General features: G+C 46.4%; 1 protein-coding gene across 6 annotated transcripts in view; it reads right to left on the reverse strand.

The window, feature by feature from the left end:
- PRRC1 (proline rich coiled-coil 1) overlaps positions 1 to 10,478 on the reverse strand; it is a 31,125-nt gene extending 20,647 nt beyond the window's left edge. Inside the window, exons 1-4 of one of the 6 annotated variants that reach the window (XM_084502996.1) lie at positions 9,823 to 10,107; positions 9,674 to 9,693; positions 9,493 to 9,546; positions 3,806 to 3,922 (exon numbers count right to left, since the gene is read on the reverse strand). In XM_084502996.1, the coding sequence (XP_084359122.1) occupies positions 3,806 to 3,902 (97 nt within the window). In that variant the 5' untranslated portion in view covers positions 3,903 to 3,922; positions 9,493 to 9,546; positions 9,674 to 9,693; positions 9,823 to 10,107. Of the gene's footprint in view, positions 1 to 3,805; positions 3,923 to 9,492; positions 9,627 to 9,673; positions 9,694 to 9,822; positions 10,108 to 10,174; positions 10,246 to 10,437 lie in introns of those variants that run through there. The other 5 variants (XM_084502998.1, XM_084502999.1, XM_084502994.1 and 2 more) reach the window with 5 other exon arrangements.
- Between the last annotated feature and the right edge of the window lie 13,714 nt (positions 10,479 to 24,192).

Here is a 24,192-nt window from a genome sequence, read left to right on the forward strand (position 1 = left end):
AGGAAGTGTCCATCTTCAAGAAAAATCAAATGTATACTCAGGTTAGATATAGGGCTAAGGTAGTTACTTCAGAGGTGTCAATCTGTAAGGTACACTGACCAGGCAGACCTGTATTCCTTGGTATCTAGTCCCATAAACCCTATGCTTTCTCTGTCTCATTCTGGCCCCACATGATCCTTGGATAAGCCAGTTTTGCCCACTAAATCAAGGATAGCCAGAAAAGTAAGTTAGAAAAACAAAAATGATCTTTTTTTTTTTTGATAGCAATGAACTGTTGGATCAGCTCAAGCAATTCATGCACCTCAGCCTAAACATGATCAACAGTCAAATGATGCGTTGAATTACACTAAAGCACTGATCTCATACACTCCTCTCAGTAAAAAATTGAGCAAGCATCATCCAATACATGCACATTTCTTTATTTATAAATTACTTTCTTGTAGCACTGTACCAGCATATTATGTGCATTATAAAACAAAATTTTAAAAGGATAAGATAAAGATGAATGGCATTTTTTTGGAACACTTTTTAGTAGTAATACAAACACCTTTCTGCTCTCCCTAACACTTTTTATTATTAATATACTATTAATAACTATTAGAATCACAGAACAGTTTGGGTTGGAAGGAACTTTAGAGACTATCTTGCTTCAACCCACCTGCCATAAGCAGGGAAACCTTCTGTTAAGTAAGGCTGCTCAAAGCCCCATCCAGCCTGGCCTTGAACACTTCCTGGGATGGTGCATCCACTTCTCCGGGCAACCTGTGCCAGTGTCTCTCCACCCTCAGTAAAGGATTTCTTCCTCATGTCTAATCGAAATCTAGCCTATTTTGGTATAAAGCCTTTAATGCTTTACTTTTTACTATGCTCCCTGGTAAAGAGACCTTCCCCAGCTTTCAGTGGGCCCCCTTTAGGCGCTGGAAGGCAGCTCAGAGCTAGGTTAAGCGACCCCACCTTTCTAATGCTGTCTTTTTAAGTGAGATGCTACAACTCTCTGCCGATCTTTGATCCTCCTCTCAAGTCCAAGTATTAATGTAGTATATAATTCTATTTTTAATACTTTATCTTTTTCTTTAGTGTGAGCAGTGTGATTGAGTAAGCCTCATTATTTTCTGAAGTCTTGGTCTAACACTTTCATATAGTGATTAAAAGGTTTGGTTCTATGCTCAGTTTAATCTGACACTTGGATTTACTAACTGTCATAGCTGAAAAAACACCTCACGAAGATCCACATCCAAGTGGAGGAATCGCATCATTCACTGTGCTTTCTAAATCATGATTCTTCTTTTCCATTCCATCCATTAATTCTTTAATGCATTTTTCTTGAAATTCAGATAGTAAATTCATGTAAGCTAATCAGAAAGCAAACTAGTGTTACACTTTCATATTTTTTAACAAATCAGTTCAAAATCCACAGAAACTCTTTCTGTTGAAGATTTTTAAACAGGACAGGAACTTCTACATCTAAATTTATGTGTACAGACAGGAGTTTTCAAAGGTATACACTTGTATTACTTTTCAGAAAAAGCATCACATAATAATTGAAACTTTCCCAAACAGCTATTTTCAAAATGCTGTGTCCGTACCATGAGTTTCTAATGAAAAGTGTACTTTCTCATTGCCTGTTAAAATGCCTCCTTTGCCTCTATGGGATACATTACTTTTTTCTATTAGTTTTAGAAAGTATCTGCTAGGTAGCACAATGCTGATACTGTCATTACAGAAAAGGTTAGACAATTTAGAAAAGTTGTCTCTTCATAGCAGAAAAACATGCAACTCATCTTTAAGCTCAATAACTCTTCTAAGCACTTTGCCACAAAATAACCAGCAAACCCCTCTATCATGCAAAAAAAATGTCACTGGTCAACCCTCATCTCACTGCAAATTATTGTAAATATTCTGCTATTTAAAGGCTGTTTTTATAAAACGAACCATATCAATAACACCCAGTAGTACTCTGCAGTTCCAGCTCCAATTTCTTTGCTGCAATAGCTTGACATGAACAATGCAGTGAATAAATTTCACATTTGGTGATACCTCTCTAACCTTACACTGGCATCTGTTTAATTCCAGCCAAAGCGTCCAGCCATTCTATCAGTGGTTACTCTTATACAGTTGTCCCATAAAGCTGTGTTTTTACTAAAAAGGTAATTTACTGTTGAGCATATGTCTTCTACAGCACATCTCTCCTTTAGTGGTTCACAATGAAATAGCTTTTGTACGTCATTATTAAAACAGAATCTAGCAAATACCACAAGCTGAGACATGCTAGGAACACCCATACTTTCAGCCAAGTGTATAGCAAACCTCCCACACTGCATAGTTTGTTTTTTCAAATCTTCAGCAATGTTTTCTATACATCTTTCAACAGTATTTGCTGACAATGTGCTGTCACTGCATTGTTTTCCAAGTATTATTTCAGCCATTTTTACCATCACAGGAAGAACATGTTTCCCCAATGGTACATAGGTTTTTGTCTTTCACTGTTAAAAAAAAAAGAAGCCTCTAAAGAGGCTTCTAAAATTTTAGTATTAACTGTAGTGAAATTTAGTAAGGTACTGTACTGACTACTATATGACTTGGAATATTGCCAAAAAAATGTAACGTTTAGTCTTCATGTTCTGGATGCTTAGCTTTTAAATGTCTTGCTAATTATATTGGCTTCATGCTATCACTAGCTAGTATCAAAAGGTACAGTATAAACTTTGGGTAAGGTTCATCCCTGACAGTGGCAGATATAAAACAGCATTTCAAATAGTCTTGAACATTTTGAAACTTTTTTGGCCAATTTCTTCTCTGATCTGACTAGATCGTCATTGTTTTTACCTCACAATGTGGCTAACAAAGAGTTCTTACAATGTGCAGAAGCATCACCTCTGTCATTTCCTTGCTGCCTGCTTGTGTTCACATTGTTAGCATTACCTTCAATCTGTGCTGGAATCTTCCTAAAACACTTGCCCATTTTGTGAGGGTTAGTTTAGTTAAACTAGGTAATATAATCCACAATTCCACTAAACCAGACACACAGTGTTGAAACACTGAAAGCAAGATAACAAGTGAGGCTGCTACTGTCAACCCCTCTGTGTTATGGAACACCCACTCTTCTGGAAGGACACCTCATATACCATACACAACTTGACTGTCTGACATACTGGATTATTCACTCAGGTTGGTGGGTGTCAAGGCATATATTAAATGCTCAAAGAACTTAATTGCTTTATTTTTTTAGATAAAAATAAATGTCAGTAGAAGTTTGAACATTTTCTTCTCACACCCCAGTGAATTGTCTGGTGCACCTCATGGGGTAAGCACACAGCACTTTGGAGACCACTGCACAAAATACCAGACGTGTCAGAAAAACAAAATATTTGGTATTTAGCATATGGTGTTCAGATCCTTTAAAAAAATAGATTAAGTGCACATATAGCTTTGACTTCCACCCACAGTACTAAAAAAGTGATTACTTTTCAGGTTTACTACTGTAACTTCCTTCTATGCCGATCTTCTAACCGTGCATTGTAGCATAAGGTGCTATTTCTTAATAGTTGGCCACATCCTTAAAAAACACAAGTGTATCCATTTAACTTTATAAAAAAAAGCTTCAAGAATAAAAAAAAGTTTAAAATATTCTGTGTCAAATGTGCATCAGATAAGCACACTTCCATGATTAAGAAACAATTTAAATCCTTCAAATTAGTCTGGAGAAGAGCACCGTAATTATGCTAATTGCAACATTTTTGAATGAATGGCTGTGCTTCAGAACACATGAACAAATGTGACCAAGTTGCAAAATAAGTTTCGGTACCTAATGAGACAGGTGTAGCAGAGGCAGCAGTAGCCCCCACTGTGCTTGGTGGGGGTGTGCCAGGTGGAGTTGTCTCTATTCCACTCTCTTCCATCATTTTCCTTCAGCTATGAAATCCTATAAGAAAAAAATAAAAAGCATAATTTCAGCAACAAAACAAAAGATTTTAAATTAAAATGAGAGGGCCACAACACAGTGATTTACATTACCCAACAGAATGGGGAAATCTCAACTCTAGGAAAAAAAAAAAAGTCTGCTCTCAAGTACGTAATTATCTAGTATGCTTCATTTCTCCTACACCTTACCCTTATCTTTAGCACTGTAATAATGTCAGACACCAAGCATCTTTCTAAAAATCTTACTGTGTCTAATACATACTGATGGTATTTAGATGAGTAATACTACAGACATAGTTACCCATCTCAACCCCCTCATCCCATTGTAAGAAAAAACTATCTACTAGGCAGTATTTTGCTGCATTATTGAGTGGTAGCAATTCAAAGGCCTGTAATTTTCAGAGCTACAGCAGGAAAGGATGCAAAACATGACCAGGGCAAGACTAAGGACCAAAGCCTCCCCCTGCTGGCAGCAGAGAAACAGCACTGAACAAGTTGTAGCCATCTCAGGCCTAGGAATTTCAGCAGATGCTGCTGAGCATCGCACCTGGACCAAAGCACCTGGCTGAACGCTATGAACAATAAAATCAGCATGGCAGGGAACCAGCCCAGAAGCTCCTGACTCTGTGACCTAATTTCTAGCAGCAGTTTGCCTACCTTAAGGAAGTACTTTGGGCCAGCTGAATTAAGCCCCAAGAAAGCTAAATGAAACCAGACAGGATTTAGTTCAAATACGGCTAAAATTACATGGAAATCAAATGAACTCGAGAAGTTATGAATAGTACACTGAGTAAGACTTCCAGTACAGCCAATTCCTGTAAAACCCATGTATCGTACTAGTCTGGTAACAGTGTTAGAAACAAAGACAAATGACAAATTCAGCTTTTGTTTTGAAGACCAAGTTCATCTTGTAACACTTTTAAGTAAACCTTCAAAATATACCACTACTGAAGAAGTAAAGCTATGCATTCATTTAAAAGTTTAAAATTAATGTGTAAAGCCTTTGGACAAGAAAAGGAGAGGTAAAAAAATATATATATAAAAATCAAGACTCAAAAACACCTGGAGAATTTCGTTCTTCAGTGCAGAGACAGCAAACAGAAAGCCCTGCCTCCTCCCAGGCCTCGTAAGCTACACACCAAGGATTTGTATCACACCCTGAAGGAACATTTCTTAAGGAAATTTTAATAAAATAAAAACCCTACATAATTATACATATGAAAAACTGTGACACTCAAACATTTTCCACCATATCCATTACGTCAGCAGCTACTGAGGAGTGCCAGATTATTCCCTTAACAATTTATAGAGGAAAAGGCATAGATAATGTGTTGAGTAAGAATACCCACGTGTATATAAAAGTAATTCCACTTGCAAAAATACATTTCTTCCATTCTCAAAAAAAACATAAACCAAAAACAATATCCTCACTATCCCACTGTTGTTTAAATGCATAGACAACTCTAAGTTTAAAGTGGAGGAAAGAATTAACTCATAACCAAACTGAAAGATCCAAAAAGTAGGATGCAACTTTTAGTCCTGTCAGGCTTATAGCATAACTCAAAAAACAATGAAAGCATCAAAATCTTACGGGAGGAGAAATTCCAGACCCATTGCCAAACCACTAGGCTTTGCATAAATGATTCAATATTAAATGCGCCCAGCCTCAGACAGCAAGCAAACATGGTATACAATATACAGACAGCACTCTTCATGAAAACTCTTATGATGGAAAGACTTCAGTTTCTGGGGACCTCTTTAATCCATTTAAAAGCTTCGCTTTAGGCAGGATGGATGGGTCAGTAACAGCCTGGTGGGGCACAGACTGTCCTTACAGAGTTAGCACATCCATCTCATCGTCCCTTAGAAAGGAACTGCACACAGCCTCCCGTTAAACTTCACTACGCAGAGGAATTTGCAGTGATAAGATTTCTGTCTTTTAATCAGGTTACGTGAGTTTACATTCCATCCGTAAAAGCATTTCTAAGTCATCCTTCATCCAATTATACACTGCAAAGCCAGGAAGAATTTTCCATTGTGCAACTGAAGTAATCACTGACCCAAACCTCCTAGAAACATCTTATTTTATTGAGGCTCCGCTGATCTGCTCCCTGAATGCAGCTGATACCAACATTAAACACCCTGGCCACGCAGAATGACCAAAAAGGTTCCACAGGGCCACTTCTCAAAAACTCCACACAAAGCATTTTTCAAAGCCTGACAGACATTGGAGATGCAGGAAGGGGGAGGGAGGTGGGGCCAAAAAAAGATGCTGACGAAAAAAAGAAACCTGAACTGGCATCTGGAAAACTAGGGATAAGCAGTAATGTAAATAGACTCTGTAGTTGCTTTTTTCTACTGCCTTTAAAATAAGAGAACTGCTACAGCACCCCCCAGCTTGCAAGTCAGAAATTGCAAGTCAGTTCCTGAAACAGAAATAAAATAAAGAGGGGGCTCAAAACACAAAAAAAAAAAAAAAAAATAAAAATCGGTGTTTTCACGTTTTCTCCCCTCACTGGGGAGACTGCAGGACAGCCAACCATCTGCCAACCCAGCCTGGCCAAAGACAGCAGCTCACGAGGGGAACCCTGCCAGCAGTGGGGTTTGTTCCCATTACCCCAGGGCCCACAGCCCTGCGTGTGCACCACCAGTACACATCCACAGTAAGCTGGATGCCTTCCTGCTGGTACCCTGTCACAAGTACACTGCTCTGCCTCCCTTCTGCCTGCCTCAAGATTTATCCCCTGACCCTAACACATCCTATACTCCTTCATGTATTGTCCACTATAATCCATTGGGATTTTTGCCAATAGCTGGAGAAGAGGCGACTTCTCCCCACCTCTGGGTGGAAAGGCAGAGATTTATTTATTCCTTCACAAATCACACAGCCAGGGCAGCCTGTAATATTTTCCTCCCCCTCCCAATTCATTACTTTCACTCTTTTATTTTTCCATCTACCCAATCCTCTGCCTTTCAGTTTACATGTCTTCACGTTTTCTATGAGCTCCTACTCCCTGATTCCCCCCTGCCCCAAGACATCCTTTTGCAGCTCTGAGAGGGAAACAGACTGTGCTCTGGCTATGAAGAACACAAGATTGAGAAATGTCACGCAACAGTCAAATTCATTGTCAAGTCCTGACCTGGCAGCATGCACAAATAACTGCTTTCTAAACACTGAATTTTCAACATAAGCTAGTCATAGTTTACAAGTGCTGCATGGAGAAACAATTTAAACAAACAAAAAAAAAGGTTAAATAAAAAAATAAGACATGAAATAAAACAAGATAAGACAGGACAGAAGGGAGTTTGCAAAAAGAAAGGAAAAACACAATAGATGTAATTGGAAGATAATAGCTCATCATGTCAAAAGAGTCCAGCATGACATGTAATTAGAACTAATTCTGCAGCATGTATGGGTTAGCACTTGAATCTAAATGGCCTGTCTGAACACAGACATGTATGAGAAATTGGGAAGCAAGCATTATATGAGAAATGTGTAAGAACAGGAAAAAAAAAAAAAAAAGAAACAGGAAAAAAAAAATACAACGAATCCACAAACTTCAAGAATAATGGCCTCAAAGTTTCCAATGAGGATTTCCAACTTCCCTGAGAGAAGCTGCTGGGCAGAAGTTCCCCAGTAAATCCTACAAATCCTTAACTACTGCTTGAATTGGCCTGTCTAAAAAATAAAAATAAATGTTTAAGTCATTATTTATACGACAAGACAAAACCAATTTACAATGAGTAGCCCCTGAAAATAAAGATTCATTTCTTAAGGATATAAGTCTATAGAAAGCTACAGTGAGATTTTCTGCTTTTTACCTAGACAGTTTTTATTCCATCTAACTTTCTACAAAATATTATTCATCACAGCCAGCCATGCTGCAAATCTGCAAGCCATTCTGTTTAGCCAAAAATACATGCTAATGTGCAACTTACTACGTTCTTTACTTCTCCCCTGTCCTCTGTCGCTGCTTTATCATCAGCAAATATTTTTCAAGCAAATATAGCCACGTAATGCAACACAAATAGATGGAAAAATTAATTCAAACGTTAATTTAAATACACAGACTTTTATATTCCTTCCTGCAAACTGGAACACTGTGTATTACTAAGCTGAAGAGACAAAGGAAAAACTTGAGACAAGCAAACTGCGGTACGTACAAGTAGGTGAAAATTACAGCAGTACCGCCATCTACCGATTTTTGACCAGAAGTTGATATCACAAGTTTGATAATCTCACCACATTTTTAATTGGAAGAAAACCCTTACTTATGCTTATATGAAAGCAAAAGAAGTGATGCAGAAAAGGAAAATACAGAAAAACAAAACAAAACAACAACTTCCCTACATTCCCAATGACCAGCCTTCCTTAAAATAACTCATTTAAGGACAGACATTACTTTTGTTAGGCTTCCATCTTTTTTGTTTGTTTGGTTGGTTTAAAAGAAATCTTTATCAGTATTAATAGGATGCATTAGGGAAGACACTTAATCCCAGCATTACAGAGGGAAAGTGTGCCATATCCGCAAGGTCTGTCCTTAGCTGACTGGTAACTGTATTTTACTGATTCTCACCAGATGAATCTCAGCCATTAACCTAATTCCCAAATGCAAGGCCTGCGTATGCTGACGGAAAGACAGGCTAAAGCTCTGACTGAAAATTTGAACGGAGCTGATGTTAAAAGCAGGAACTAAATCATTCGATTTAGAGACTAAAAGGCTGAGCTGGGAAATTAATCATCTTTTGACTTAAGTTTAATAGGAAGTGATTACATTTACTTTAATATTTCAGCAATAATCTTAATGACATAACCATACTTCAAAAGCATTCTTCAGGTTATTACTCTAATATAAGAAATTGACAGTTAATGATAAGATTACCCACAAATGGAGATTAGCAGATTTCACATGGATAAAAACACATTATCCAGAAATCAGTCATACTTCAGAGTTTATACTAAGGTCTTATTTTCAGTCATTCTTAATTAACCCCTTCTTGTATTTCAGTAGATACTCCTGCTAATAAAAAACACACAATATACTCAAGAGCTCTAGGGGACAAAACTGTTCTCCAATCAGAGTCTAAAACGGAAAAAAAAAAAAAAAAAAAAAAAAGTACAGCTGGAATATCGAATCCAAACACTATTAAACTTTTAATCTTTAAATCACAATATGTATAACTATTTTACTTAAAGTGTAAGTAAAGTAAAGTAAAGAAACACACTGTGTGTGATTACTCACACTAGTAATGGCTAAACAGAGTTGACAGCTTTCCAGAGTAAGCAGTAGCCATTTATTTATTTATCTGAGCAAATCAACTGTTTGGAGCCATACACCCAAAGCAAACACCACTTCAAATAAAATGGTACATCCTAGGTTGCATTAACTGAGTCACAGGCACATACTTCCATTGAAGAGGATAGAAGCCCAAGGGGCAAAAAAGCCCAAGAACTTAAAATAAAATATTAGAACAGACTGACTGCCCAAGGGGCAAGCAATAAAGAAAGTGACAAAGATGAATGACATCCCATTAAGGATGAAGTTGATGCCGGTAAAAAAGACAACATACTTGCAACACGAGAAGTTAAAGTCTCATCTGAAACATTCCTCACGCTGCTTTATTCTATTTTAGAGAGGGAGAGAGAGACAGAGATAAAACTTCCTTCAGAACCTGCAGACAGGTCCTAGAGGACACACAAAGCCTCGCTGAAGCCAAAAGAAGGGCACGCAGGGATCACCATTTTAATCACCTGGTGTTAAATGACTTGCTCTAAGGAGAGGCAACGAAGGGGCGAAAAAAAATAAAAAATAAAAGAAAGATCTGAACTCTCCTATAGTTATTTTATATTCGTAGCATAGACAATGGCAATCGAAACACCCGCATCAAGGTCTCACTTACAAGATAAAGAGGAAAAGCCTTCACTGATCACCGGTCAGAGCCCGGCCTGCCTCAGCCCTGCCACCACCTCACAGGGCGGCACACAACGCGGGGCATGCCAGCAGCGGCCGGCCCCAATTTGAGACTACTGCAGATAGGGACATCGCAGTTCATAAATAATAATAATAATAACAACAACAACAACAACCATGTAATAGGCAGTTCCACTTTGAGCACTGTATAAATGGGTCGTTTTTACTCTCCCAAAACCTTTCTAATCCTTGGGAAATTGTCCTGCCGCCCAGCCACCGTTCTGCCAGCACCAGCCCCCCCCGCCCCCAGTCCCCAGCCCCAGCCCCGGCCCCGTCCCTACCGCCGCAGCCGGCACCGATGAGCGCGGGGCAGCGACGGCAGCGGCGCGACCGCGACCCCGCCGCCCGGCCCGGCCCTGCCCGGCCCTGCCCAGCCCTGCGGCCCCTCCCTCCAGGCCTCCAGCTGCCAGCGCGGCCCCCCTGGCCCCGCGCTGCCCGCGCCCCCCCCGCGGGCCCGGCCCCCGCCGCCCGGCCCCCGCCGCCGCCGCGCGGCCTCGGGGGGAGCCCGCGCCCCGCGCCCCGCCGGCAGGGACGAGGCACGGACCCGGGCCGCAGCCGCCGCCGCCTACAAGTCCCGGCAGCCCCCGCGGCGCGGCGCATGCGCGCTGCTACACTCCCCCCTCCCACCCGCCCTAGCCCCGCCCAGCGCCACGCGCTGCCACGTCTCCCGCGGCCGCCGCCCGGGCGGAGCCCCGCCCCTGCCTGCCACACAAGATGGTGGCGGGAGGGGGGGGTTAAGGAGGGGGTGCTGCGCGCTGCCCCGCCCCTTCTGCCACGTTCAACGGCGGCTCCGAGCGGCAGATGGGAGCCGTTAGTCGTAGTGAGGCGTGTTGCCGGCTTCATGTGTGTAAATAACCGCCCTGCCTGCTCGCCACCAGGTAAAAACTGGCGTGGCGGGCTTATTTACAGCCGTAGCCGCGCCGCTGGGCACCCTGGAGTTCAGGCTGACGGGCTGCTGGCTTTTAGCTGGGCTTTTTAGCCACACGCAACCGCGAATGGGTGTGTGATTCAAAGACCTGGACAAGGAGATGTCAAAATACATACCTCAAATACTTCTCTGCCCCCGTATTTTGTCAGTATCACAGTATGGGCTTCTGTGCTCGGCCACAGAAGGTAAACTAACACCGGTCTGGCATGGCCCAGGTCAGAAATGCCAGAATGAACCGTCAGCTGCCAGACTAGTGAACAACAGCCCAGTAAGAAAACCTAATCTTCTGTGCAAAATAACCTAGTACAGTAAGGGTTTGTAAAAAAAGAAGTGGCTTTAATGATACAGGAAAACTGTAAATTGCCAGTGCAATGGAGAATTGACAGAAGAATGTGGAGCAACTGAACCAAATGAAGCCTAAGAGAAACTTCTGAACTTTTCAAAAACCATCATTATTTGATCCATGTTATTTCAGTGATGAGAAAATAACCAGCCATGTGTGTCAGTGGGACTAATTTTATCTGTTCCTTGGCTGTATCATTCCCCCTTTTGCCTGAATCAGATTGTCAAGTGGAAATGTGGATGCAAAAACATAGTTTTTCTTACAAATACTATATTCAAAATCCTCATAAGGTTAAAGAGACGGTTCCCTTCTTCTCCATTCAGAGGATGCCATTCCACTCTGCACTAGCGTCTGAGAACTTGCCTTCTTGCTTTTTCTTTTTTTTTTTCCCCCCATGGCCTTGGTGATTTTATTACTGTATCGTGTGTGCGAGATGCTTTTTGTGTTCTCTCTTCCGTGCCTCAGAAAGCCAAGTATTCTTCATCACTTGAGTTGAATTCACCCTTGTCTTTGGCTGGAACATTCCAGTATTTTAGCTGCTGCTAAATAAAAGGCCATTTAGTTGCTCCCTCATTTAGCGAAATGGAAGACATGCCGATCATTTTTCAGCATGGTGTGTGATTATTTGAAAGTTAAGTGTAAACCCATCAAAAACTGCTCAGCATTCATCGTGACATTGCTGAGATCACCAAGTGCATTGATTTGTGTAAATGAAGATTTTGCACTCCCCCTTCTTAGGAAACCATTCAGAATTGTTTTGTTACATTGATCTCAGTCTGGCCTCTACCAACTCTGTGGCAACCAGCTTAATTAATAGCATGTTCTTGAAACAATTTCTGTCATACAAACATAACTCTTAATTTTGCTTAATCCATTTTTTTTTCTCAAAACTGCTTTGCAAACTTAAAATGTATCTTCATAAGTCTTGTCATTCCCATTATTAAATGATACAGTGAACATAAATGAAATGGTTATGATTACCTTTATCATGTACGTAACAAACAAACAAACAAACCTGCCCTGGGGTAACTGTCAATTAAAGGAATAAAATGGAAAAAAGTTCAGGAAACTTTTTTTTCTCCTTTTTTCAATAACATTTTTTTCTTTAATTTGCTCCCATGTAAGCATACTCTTTGGCGTTCTGATGACGGTGGAGTTTTGTAGTTGTGCAGATATCTTGTGGAAATACGAAAAAAAATAAAAATAGCTGCAGCTGTATCTAAAGTGCATCAAGAGACAAAACCTCTCTGTGTGGACCATGACTCAAGGTGTACAGGTAAAGGGATGGTCTAGCCAGCAGTGTCTCCTGTACAGCGTGGCCTGCCAGACCTCAGTGCCAGAGCTTCCCTCGCCTCCCAGTGAGCAGAGGGGCTGTGAGCAGGGCGATCACAGGGACACAGGCTGTGACCTCTCTTGCAATGGAGAGCCAGCACAGATGGCGCAGGCTGAATTACTCTCTTGTATTTCTGAAGCAAGCGGAGGAAGGTATCTTGAAGAGTACTTACCTGGTGATTGTGTCATCTGTCTTTATTTTATGTGATAGACTGCAACTGAGGACTAGAGCCATAAGGGGTTTGATGTTAATTCCCTCACTACAGCAGTTGAGTGCCTCCCATCTTAACTGGAATAGCGATACTCCACAGGGTCATGATGTTTGGTTCTCCTTGCTCCTCAGGTGATGGGAAGCTTGAAACATCATCAGTTAAGTATTCAGAGGGTATTTTTAAATCCATTACTTAGCTTATTTTTAAGCTCAGTGAAAGCTTGATAAACATGGCTTTTCTTTTACAGTAAGTTTGTTTACCTTCCTGCTGGGTAGGTGGAACTACAGTTTTTCTCCTTTTTCTGCCACTGTTTATGTGAATGGTTCTTCTGATGCTGGTCAGGGGAAGATGTTACTACAATGCTTCTTTAGCAGCCTCAGCCTATATTTTCATTTCTAGAAGAAACTTTGAAAATTGTCCCACTGAATTAGTTAGTGCATGGTTCCCCAAGGTTCAGTTAATGTTCTTCTGGAGGATGTTCAGCCAGGAAGAGTTGGTCGGATTCAGAACTTCATTTAGGACACATAATATATTATACTTAGACCATTTATGTTAATGGAAATTTGTTTTGCATTTTGGCAAGTCCAAGTGCTTCTATTACATAATCATAAATGTATTTCATTTTTTATTAAAAAAAAAAAAGTTTAATCTGGATTAAAACTGAGGTTTTATTCAGGGTTAGTGTCTGGTCATTTGACCTGCAAAAATACTTATGTGAAGCAAATACAGAATGATCTCTTCCTAAATTTCCACCAAGAAAGACAGGAGGGTTATTGTTGTTGGTGACTCGATTCTTAGGGGAACAGAGGGCCCTATTTGTCGGCCTGACCCTACCCGTAGGGAAGTCTGCTGTCTCCCTGGGGCCAGGGTCAGGGACGTTGCCAGGAAGCTTCCTAACCTGGTACGCCCCTCTGACTATTACCCCCTTTTGATAGTCCAGGCGGGTAGTGATAACATTGAAGAGAGAAGCCTCAAGGCTATCAAAAGGGACTTTAGGGGACTGGGTCGGTTAGTGGATGGAGCGGGAGTGCAGGTGGTGTTTTCGTCCATCCCTATGGTGGCAGGGAGGGGTTCAGAGAGGACACGGAAAGCCCACCTGTTAAACACGTGGCTCCGGGGCTGGTGCCAACGCAGAAATCTTGGGTTTTTTGATCATGGGGCACTTTACTCAGCACCTGGCCTGATGGCCGCAGACGGGTCCCTATCTTTTAGGGGAAAAAGGATCCTGGGCCAGGAACTGGCAGGGCTCATTGAGAGGGCTTTAAACTAGGTAGGAAGGGGGATGGGGCTGAGGCTAGGATTGTTGGGGCTGTGCCAGGGGGAACAATGGCAAGGCCGAAGGATAAGGCAATGGCCCAGCTGAAGTGCATCTACACCAATGCACGCAGCATGGGTAACAAACAGGAGGAGCTGGAAGCCATCGTGTGGCAGGCAGGCTACGACTTGGTTGCCATCACGGAGACGTGGTGGGACCAGTCTCATGACTGGAGTGCTGCAATGCCTGGCTATAAGCTCTATAGAAGGGACAGGCAGCATAGAAGGGGTGGTGGTGTGGCTCTCTATATTAGAGAGTCTTTCGAGGTTGTAGAACTCGAGGTTGGGAATGACAAGGTCGAGTCCCTTTGGGTTAGGATCGGCAGGGACAACAAGGCTAGTGTCCTGGTCGGGGTCTGCTATAGACCGCCGAACCAGGATGAGGAGACGGATGAGGAATTCTACAGGCAGCTGACAGAGGTTGCAAAATCGTCAGCTCTTGTACTCGTGGGGGACTTCAACTTCCCTGACATATCCTGGAAGCACAACACAGCCCTGAGAAAGCAGTCTAGGAGGTTTCTGGAGAGCGTGGAAGATAGCTTCCTGACGCAGCTGGTTAGTGAACCTACCAGGGGTGGTGCCCCACTAGACCTTCTCTTCACAAACAGAGAAGGACTGATGGAGGACGTGATCGTCGGGAGCTGTCTTGGGCAGAGTGACCACGCAATGGTGGAGTTCACTATTCTTGGCGAGGCGAGGAAGGGGACCAGTAAAACCGCTGTATTGGACTTTCGGAGGGCTGACTTTGAGCTGCTCAGGACACTAGTTGGTGGAGTCCCTTGGGAGGTGGTTCTGAAGGGCAGAGGGGTCCAGGAAGGCTGGGCGCTCTTCAAGAGGGAAGTCTTAATGGCGCAGGAACGGTCTGTCCCCACGTGCCCAAAGACAAGCTGGTGGGGAAGAAGACCGGCCTGGCTCAACAGAGAATTGTGGCTTGATCTTAGGAGGAAAAAGAGGGTTTATAAGCTTTGGAAAAGTGGGCAGGCCACTAAGGAGGACTTTAAAGAAGTAGCGAGGCTGTGCAGGGACAAAATTAGGAAGGCCAAAGCTCATCTGGAGCTCAATCTGGCTACTGCCGTTAAAGATAACAAAAAACGTTTCTATAAATACATCAACACAAAAAGGAGGACTAAGGAGAATCTCCATCCTTTACTGGATGCGGGGGGAAACTTAGTTACAAGAGATGAGGAAAAGGCGGAGGTGCTCAATGCCTTCTTTGCCTCAGTCTTTAGCAGCAATACCGGATGTTCTCTGGATACTCAGTACCCTGAGCTGGTGGAAGGGGATGGGGGGCAGATGTGGCCCTCACTATCCATGAAGAACTGGTTGGTGACCTGCTACGGCACTTAGATGTGCACAAGTCGATGGGGCCGGATGGGATCCACCCAAGGGTACTGAGGGAACTGGCAGAGGAGCTGGCCAAGCCACTGTCCATCATTTATCAACAGTCCTGGCTATCGGGGGAGGTCCCAATCGACTGGCGGCTAGCAAACGTGACGCCCATCTACAAGAAGGGCCGGAGGGCAGACCCGGGAAACTACAGGCCTGTCAGTTTGACCTCAGTGCCAGGAAAGCTCATGGAGCAGATCCTCCTGAGAGTCATCATGCAGCACTTGCAGGGGAAGCAGGCGATCAGGCCCAGTCAGCATGGCTTTATGAAAGGCAGGTCATGCCTGACGAACCTGATCTCCTTCTATGACAGAGTGACGCGCTGGGTGGATGAGGGAAAGGCTGTGGATGTGGTCTACCTTGACTTCAGCAAGGCTTTTGACACCGTCTCCCACAGCATTCTCCTCAAGAAACTGGCTGCTCTTGGCTTGGACTGGCGCACGCTTCGTTGGGTTAGAAACTGGCTGGATAGCCGGGCCCAAAGAGTCGTGGTGAAAGGAGCCAAGTCCAGTTGGAGGCCAGTCACTAGTGGCGTCCCCCAGGGCTCGGTGCTGGGGCCGGTCCTCTTTAATATCTTCATCGATGATCTGGACGAGGGCATTGAGTGCACCCTCAGTAAGTTCGCAGATGACACCAAGTTAGGTGCGTGTGTCGATCTGCTTGAGGGTAGGAAAGCTCTGCAGGAGGATCTGGATAGGCTGCACCGATGGGCTGAGGTCAACTGCATGAAGTTCAACAAGGCCAAGTGCCGGGTCCTGCACCTGGGGCGCAATAACCCCAAGCAGAGCTACAGGCTGGGAGAGGAATGGTTGGAGAGCTGCCAGGCAGAGAAGGACCTGGGAGTGATGGTGGATAGTCGGCTGGATATGAGCCAGCAGTGTGCTCAGGTGGCCAAGAAGGCCAACGGCATCCTGGCTTGTATCAGGAACAGCGTGACCAGCAGGGCTAGGGAGGTGATCGTCCCCCTGTACTCAGCTCTGGTGAGGCCGCACCTCGAGTACTGTGTTCAGTTTTGGGCCCCTCGCTACAAGAAGGACATCGAGGTGCTTGAGCGGGTGCAGAGAAGGGCAACGAAGCTGGTGAGGGGCCTGGAGAACAAGTCCTACGAGGAGCGGCTGAGGGAGCTGGGCTTGTTCAGCCTGGAGAAGAGGAGGCTCAGGGGTGACCTTATCGCTCTTTTTAGGTACCTCAAGGGAGGCTGTAGCGAGGTGGGGGTTGGCCTGTTCTCCCACATGCCTGGTGACAGGACGAGGGGGAATGGGCTTAAGTTGAGCCAGGGGAGTTTTAGGTTAGATGTTAGGAAGAACTTCTTCACTGAAAGGGTTGTGAGGCACTGGAACAGGCTGCCCAGGGAAGTGGTGAAGTCACCATCCCTGGAAGTCTTCAAAAGACGCTTAGATGTAGAGCTTAGGGATATGGTTTAGTGGAGGGCTGTTAGCGTTAGGTTGGAGGTTGGACTCGATGACCTTGAGGTCTCTTCCAACCTAGAAAAAAATTCTGTGAAAATTCTGTGAAAAAATTCTGTAAATTTGCAGAGCACCTGAAGTACTGTCTGTGAAGTGTTTGCTGCTCCTCTCACCTCCATGGGTGTAAATTCAAATGACAGAGATGTCACTTTAAAAGTGATTATGCTATTTCTCTATATGTCTATGCAAATGAAAAAGAAAACTCCCTAAATTTTTCAGTCCCTGTAGACCATTTATGTCTGTAGTGTGTGCGTAGAATATGCAACAAGCAAATAACAGCCAATAACTGAGAACACAGCAGTGTGATCTAAATCCGTCTGCAGTCAATAAGCCCATTTACATGAGCTAGCAGGTGTGTGGCTGCATCATGTGCTAGGTGCAGTTGAGAATTTTACAGAAAAAGGGTTGCTTTTCAGCTACATGAAAATGAAATCCCTGAACCAGTTTACTGCTGAGTTACATGAATGCTAGAGCTGGCAGAGGCAGGAAGATGGAAGGCAGAGCCACCTCAGTTTGGATCTAAATCTGTTTAAGCTGTTACAGAACTCAGACAAAATAATGATAGACATTTCACTTACGGTATCTTTCCACTGCTTTATTGCAGGAATCTTCAGTTTCCTCAGCTTTTGTGTTTTTATTTTGATGAGTTGATTGAAAAAAAAAATCAAAAAAGTGTTTTTTTAAGTTCATAACATGAAGTTATATAGAATAGTTTAAGGCAACGAGATTTGTTGAAATATCAAATACCCTTGCTGGAGTTGCAAAAATGTCACAAGGGAGATTGACACAATGGTGTGAAGTTCATTCATGGGAAATCAAATGATAGGTTGTCTTTTATTTGATATGTCCTTTATGTCCTTCCTACAGAAGTCATGGCTAAATGAGCACACAAAACACTTTGTAGTCTTACAGAATTGAGTCAGGGCGAAGATGAAAGAAAACAGCAGAATCAAATCAATTCAACTACAAAGAGTAAAAATACAATCCTCACAATGATGGAATTAGCCTCCGAAGTGTCTAAATTGTGACTCTAATTTTCAAGGTAGTTAGCTATTCAAAAATTGGTATGCTTGTGGTTCAGGAAGGCACAACTACTGAGATGTTGTTGATATTAAACCACAGTAACTGGCATGCTAAAAGCAGGTATCTTGAAACGTTGATTAGGTTAAAAGAAAATCTTTATGAAGGCAGGAACATTTGAAAACGTGTCTTGTGAAACTGGCTTTTGAAACATTCAAGAGAATCAGTCAAAATGGATATGATGGAAAAATACTGATCATTCACTTGCACAAATATATGAAACAGCTAAATAACAGTGCCTTGAGGTCAGAAACTTTATTAAAAAAAAAAAAAACCTACATCAACAATCAGCTAAGTGTAGCTAAGTATAGGGGTCAAATTCTTCTAAATTGCTTCTTTATTAATTCAAAAATAATTGTTTTCTGGATCCTTAAAATCGTACAGTTTCATTCTACAACATGTTATTTTGAAGGTGTAACCGATGTATTAGTACGGGTCTGCCCAAGTTTTCTCTCAGTAGCTAACAGCAGCAGTGAGCACACCTGTAGGAGGTGCACCCAGGTAGAAGAACTGCTCAGCGTGATGGCAGAGCTACTGGAGGAGGTGGGCAGGCTGAGGAGCATCAGGGAGCCTGTGAAGAGATCAGCTGATGGAGTAATATTCCACCATTCCAGGGACAGATGTGTCAACATTTTCACACGTGATACAAAGGACCCCTTATTCTCTCTCCACCAGATAGAAAGTGGTGGCTTAAGAGAGAAGGGGGAAGAGAAGCCAGTTTCTGCTTGGGGGTGGCAGGTGAATCCCCTCTCACCTACCTTGTCTTCCCAGCTACTCCTACACAAGAGGTGTGTGGCTTTGGAACTTGAAGGACACAGAGACAATGATGTGGACGATGACCCATCCAGGTTGGAACAGTCACCGTGGGCAAGCCACCCCCACATCATGGCCACCTCCATTGAGAAAAATCAAGACGTTGTCTTTGGTGACTCCCTTCTGAGAAACACAACCCATAGGGGTTGTGCTGCCTCCCTGTGGGCTTGGTGAAAGATTTTGCTAGAAGACTTTATAGCCTGGTACAGCTCTCAGATCATCATCTGTTCTTGTTTTTTAATGTAGGCAGTGATGAAGTTGCAAAGAGAAGTCCAAAGGCAGTCAGAAGAGACTTTGGGGCCTTATGGGCACTTACATAAAGGGTCAGGAGGATAAATACTGTTTTCTCTATCCTTCAGTAACAGGGAGTGACATTGAAAGAAACATGCAGATGCAGCTTGTCAATCCATGGCATAGACAAAGCAGAGGCATTTAATGCCTTTTTCACCTCTGACTTTAAATCCATGATGAGCCCTGGGAACACAAGAGCACTGAGTGGAAAGACCATGACAGCAAGAATGATAAACTCCCAGCAAGCTCTGAATTTGAGCATGATTTGCCACTCCAGCTGGATATATATATATGTGTATGGGGCCAAATGGGATTCATCTCATGGTACTCAAAGAGCGGGCTAATACCATCAAGAGACCTCTCAATTAATTTTCCATGGTCTTGGGAATATGGAGAGCTCCCAGGCATAAAGGCTAGCAAATATTGTCGCAGTTTTCAAAAAGGGGAAGAAAGAAGACCATGGTAATTACAAGTCTGTCAGTCTGTCTTCAGTGTCTCCTAAAATTATACAGTAGATTATTCTGGGAATTCCTGAAAAAAAAACTTGAAAGAAAACGCAGCCATTGGTCACCACTGACATGGGTGGGCCAAGGGAAAGTTGTGTTTGATGAACTCAGTTTCTTTTTATGACAAACACTGCATTACCAGCTGGCTGGGGGAAGAGTATGTACTGTTCTACTCTACATTAGTGTGGGCTCACCTGGAGAACTGTCTGCCACAAGGTTAGGGACAGAGACACCAACTGTCTTGTCACAAATACTGAGACATTTTCTGCAGTTTTCATGGCTTTATTTGCTTCGTCTAAAAGCCTTAGACTGCTGTGAGCCCTCCTGTTCCCCCCCCGTTGCCGGCGTGTGCCCCATCTGCTGGCCCAGCCCCAGCTAGGCCAGCTCCTGGGGCACAGTCCTAGTGCGGAGGCCATGGCTTTCTGCGGGGTGGATACCATGGCTGGGCTCTTCCCACGCAGCGGACAAGCACGGATGGCAAAGACCGTTGCGACAGACCGTTAGCAAAGACCGCTAGATGGGGATCCCACCACTTCCCTGGGCAGCCCGTCCCGAGGCTGGAGAAGCCTCTCCAGGAAGAAACTCTTCCTAACAGGCAAGCCTGCTGCAGCTGGAGCTGCACCCTGCGCATTGCACGCTGGCTCCGCTTTGGCCACCAGCGGGTCCCTTGTGGGGGAGCCAGCTCCATCCCGCTTCTGGCAGAAGCCGTCCCTGCAGCTCCCCTTCATGGCCTTGCCACGTCAGCCCAACGCACTTCCCCGCTCAGCATTGCTCTGCCCAGTGCCGGTTGGTTGCTGAGGGGATCATTTGTTTCCTTTGTTTTGGAGGGGAAAAGTCTTTACAAGGGAAGGTAGTGACAGGAGAAGGGGTGACGCTTCTATACTTCAAGAGGGTAGACGTAGATCAGACTTGAGGCAGACGTTCTTTGCTCAGAGAGTGCTGAGGCACTGCAACGGCTTGCTCGGAGAAGCTGTGGATTCCCCTTTGCTGGAAGCAGTCAAGACCACAGTGGACGGAGGTTTGGGCCTCCTCAATTAACGGCAGGTGTTCGTGGCCATGACGGGGCATGGTGGGAGGGGTAGTGTGACTGGGTGGTCGCGAGGGACCCTTCCAACCCAAACCATTCTGCGATCCTGTGGTTCCAAGGTGGTGTCCAGCAGGACCCCAGCTCCTTCCCAGCAAAGCCCTTCTCCCCAGCTGGACAGCTCCCAGCGAGTGCTGCTTCCTGGGGCCGTTCTTGCTCAGCTGCAGGACTTTGCCCTTCACCTCGTTGAGCTTCTTGGGGTTCCTGCTTTGTCTGGGCAGCGGGCAGCTGCAGACGTGCAGGCCTGGAAATGGGCAGCATGCGTTTTTGGGGGGAGCAGCTCAGTAGTGCCTTGTTCGTGGGGAAAAATCACACCAACACCGACACCCCAGCTGGCCCTGTGAAGGGCTGCATCGACGTATCCTTCTGCCACCTGTCTGAAGCCATTGGCCTTCAGGCCCAGCGGACACACGAGGAAGTGGTGGGAATATCAGGAGGCAAAGGGGGAGGAAGCAGCGAGGGTAGGGACAGAGACACCAGCTGTGTTGTCACAAATACTGAGACATTTTCTGCAGTTTTCATGGCTTTATTTGCTGTCTAAAAGCCTTAGACTGCTGTGAGCCTCCCTGTTCTCCCCCGGTTGCCGGCAGTGCCCCATCTGCTGGCCCAGCCCCAGCTAGGCCAGCTCCTGGGGCACTGCGCTAGTGTCGCCGGCGGGGTGGCCTCTTTGCGGGTGGGGCAGAGTCCTGGGAAGTGGGGGCCCTCCTCTTTGCAGCTCGCCGGGGCCCCCTGCGTCTTTGGTCCCTGCCCTGGCCGGCACTGGAGGGACCGGCCGCGGCCTCCTCTGGCTCCTCCGCTGGCGCTTGTTGGTTTCCAGGCGCAGGAACCGGGGTGGATGGACGGCGGCTGGGTCCCCGGCAGAGGGCAGCGGATGAGGTGCCAGGGAGCTCCTGTGCGTTGCTTCCCTCGGAGCTCTCTGGGCCGGCTGCTGGTGTCCCCAGCGATGCGGCGGCGTGGCTGGGGACTGCTGCAGGGCTGCCCTCCTGTCCTCCGGCAGCTGGGGAGGCCCCCAGGCCCAGGATGTTTCGGGCCTCCCCGCTGCAGCGCTGCACGGCAGCGGCAAGGAGCCGCTGCACGAAGCCGGCCGTCTGCCTTCCCAGGGAGGTCCTGAGCAGCAGGGCGAGGGCCCCCTCGTCCAGGCCAAAGAAGCGCAGCCCTGAGATGACGTTGCGCTGCGCTTCTGAGGCTGCCCTGCCGCCATCCCCGAGGAGCTGCCCCAGCTCGTGGCGCAGCCAGGGCAGCAGGGGCTGGAGCACAGCAGGGTAGACGCGGAAGAGGGACGCCCAGACGAAGGGGTGGAGGCCGCCCACAGAGGCTGTGGGCACTGGTCCTGCAGCCTCTGGTCGGGCAGCTGGCTGGGCAGGAGCTGCGTCTGCATCTGCCTGCTGGGCGCTGACCGGTGCCTCCGCAGGTGGTGGGATGACGAGCTCCTTGAAGCTGTTGTCCGCCCGCACCGAGTGCACGATGGAGCTCACCCTGCGCTTGCAGAGGGGGCACTCGGGCTTGCTCTCAGCCCACCGCTGGATGCAGGCGAAGCAGAAGCGGTGGAGGCACGGCAGCACGTAGCTGGGGTTCACCCAGCTGTCCAGACAGATGGGACAGCGGGTGTCCAGCTCCGTGGCCATGCTCTCCACCTGCTGAGGTGAGCTGGGGAGAAGTGGCGATGACGAGCCGCTCCCTCTCACCGGCGCTGCAGCAGCAGGAGTCACGCTGCAAAAGGCAGACAAGAGGCCATGGTCATGGGCTGAGCCGGGGGCGGCTGCAAGAGTTGTGCAGCTCCCTCCAGGAGGAAACCCTTCCAGCTGCCCAGGGCCCAGGGCGGGGAAGGTGTCCCCACCGCGCTCACCTCTGCTGCTCTGAGCGCTCGTCCCGGGTCTCCCGACGGCCCGAACGACGCAGGGCCGCGGAAGAAGCTCCGATGGCTCTGGGAAGGGCACTGAGAGCTACTGCAGCAACTCCCAGGGCACGACACCAGCACCAAGGCCAACCTCGCTCCTCACTCCAGACCTCACGGAACCGCTCAGCCGGAGTGCGGGCACTAGCCGGCGCGGTGGGACTCTGCGCCCGCATATGAGCAGCGAGGGCCACGCAGTCACAATGCGTCGCTCACGGCTCTCACAGGGCATCGCTCGGAGCCATCACAATGGGCCGTCCTGCCCCGCAGCGCTCGCTCTGGCAGGGCTCTGGCCCCGGCACCTGCGTCTGTGCCTAGCACAATGTCATTACCACTCTGCCCCACAAAGTGGTTGTCTTCTTCTGGGCATCAGTGTTCTCCACCAGTCTCTGCAGCCTTGGCCGTGTCTCCCCAGGGCACCATCAGCTCACCCTGACCACGGCAGACATCTCCAAGTCCATTCGACGGCAGTGTCCAGTCAATAAAACCTCACGCCTGCCTTTGAGGCAGCACCACACAGTCCCACAAGCTCTCCCCACCCTCCAGCTCTGCTGGCCAGTTCTCTGAGTTGCCCTGCTTCTTCCCACGCCAAGCCAAAGGCAGCCCTTGACTTGTTCTCAGTGTTTTTCTCCCTTCTTTTTTTCTGGGGTCATCTAGAACATCTAGAGCAGATGACCCCAGAGAGCGGTCAGCACTTGTCATCCTTTGGGGGTCCTGGGTGGGAGAGACATCAGCAAGCCAGAGGGGTTCAGGAGAGGCCACTGATGCGGTGGGGCTGGAGCACTTGCCCTGTGAGGAGGGTGCGTGGAGCTGGGGCTGGCTCAGCATGGACCAGAGGAGGCTTAGGGACACCTGACAGCACTGCCTGGTGCCTGGGAGAAGGGATGACAGGGATGGGGACAGGCTCTTCCCAGCGGTGCCTGGCAACAGGAGCAGAGAAAAGCAGCATCAGCTGGGACTGGGGAGGTTCAGGCTGGAGATCAGGAAATACCAAAAGTTCTGTGAGGCTCACAAAACACCTGAACGGTTTGTCCAGCAAGTTGTTGGCATCCCAGAGCTTGGAGGTTTTTGAAACCTGCGTGGGCCCAACCCAGGGCACAAGTGTCACAAGCCCGTGTAGGGAGGGACTCCTGTGGAAGTCCAGGAAGATACAGCATTGCCAGTGTGAAATCCAGCAAACATTTCCAAATATGCAAGAAATTCCAGAAGTAGCTGTTTCAGAGGGTCCATTGGCTGCAGAGCTTCACCCAGCTCAGCTTTTCCCCAGGTTCCTGCTGTGTGTCTGCAGGGTCCGATGTGGCTCTGCCATTGGGACCTGGCTCTCACTGGAGGACCCTCCAGCAACTCTTGGTGCTCCAAAGCAGCAGTGACTCCAAGGTGGAGTCCAGCAGGACCCCAGCTCCTTCCCTGCAAAGCCCTTCTCCCCAGCTGGACAGCTCCCAGCGAGTGCTGCTTCCTGGGGCCGTTCTTGCTCAGCTGCAGGACTTTGCCCTTCACCTCGTTGAAGATCTTCCCCGCTGTAGCTGGGAGGAAGAGCGGAGGCAGATCTGGGCCTGGACAAGTCCAGGCTGGTGATAGGGAAAACCAGAGAAGTCTTCTCAGGGTTATGAAGAACAGTCAGGAAGCCCTGTCAGGCTTAGGAGTGGGTTT

This window comes from Aythya ferina, assembly GCF_964211825.1.
Source record: "Aythya ferina genome assembly, chromosome: Z".
NCBI lineage: Eukaryota > Metazoa > Chordata > Aves > Anseriformes > Anatidae > Aythya > Aythya ferina.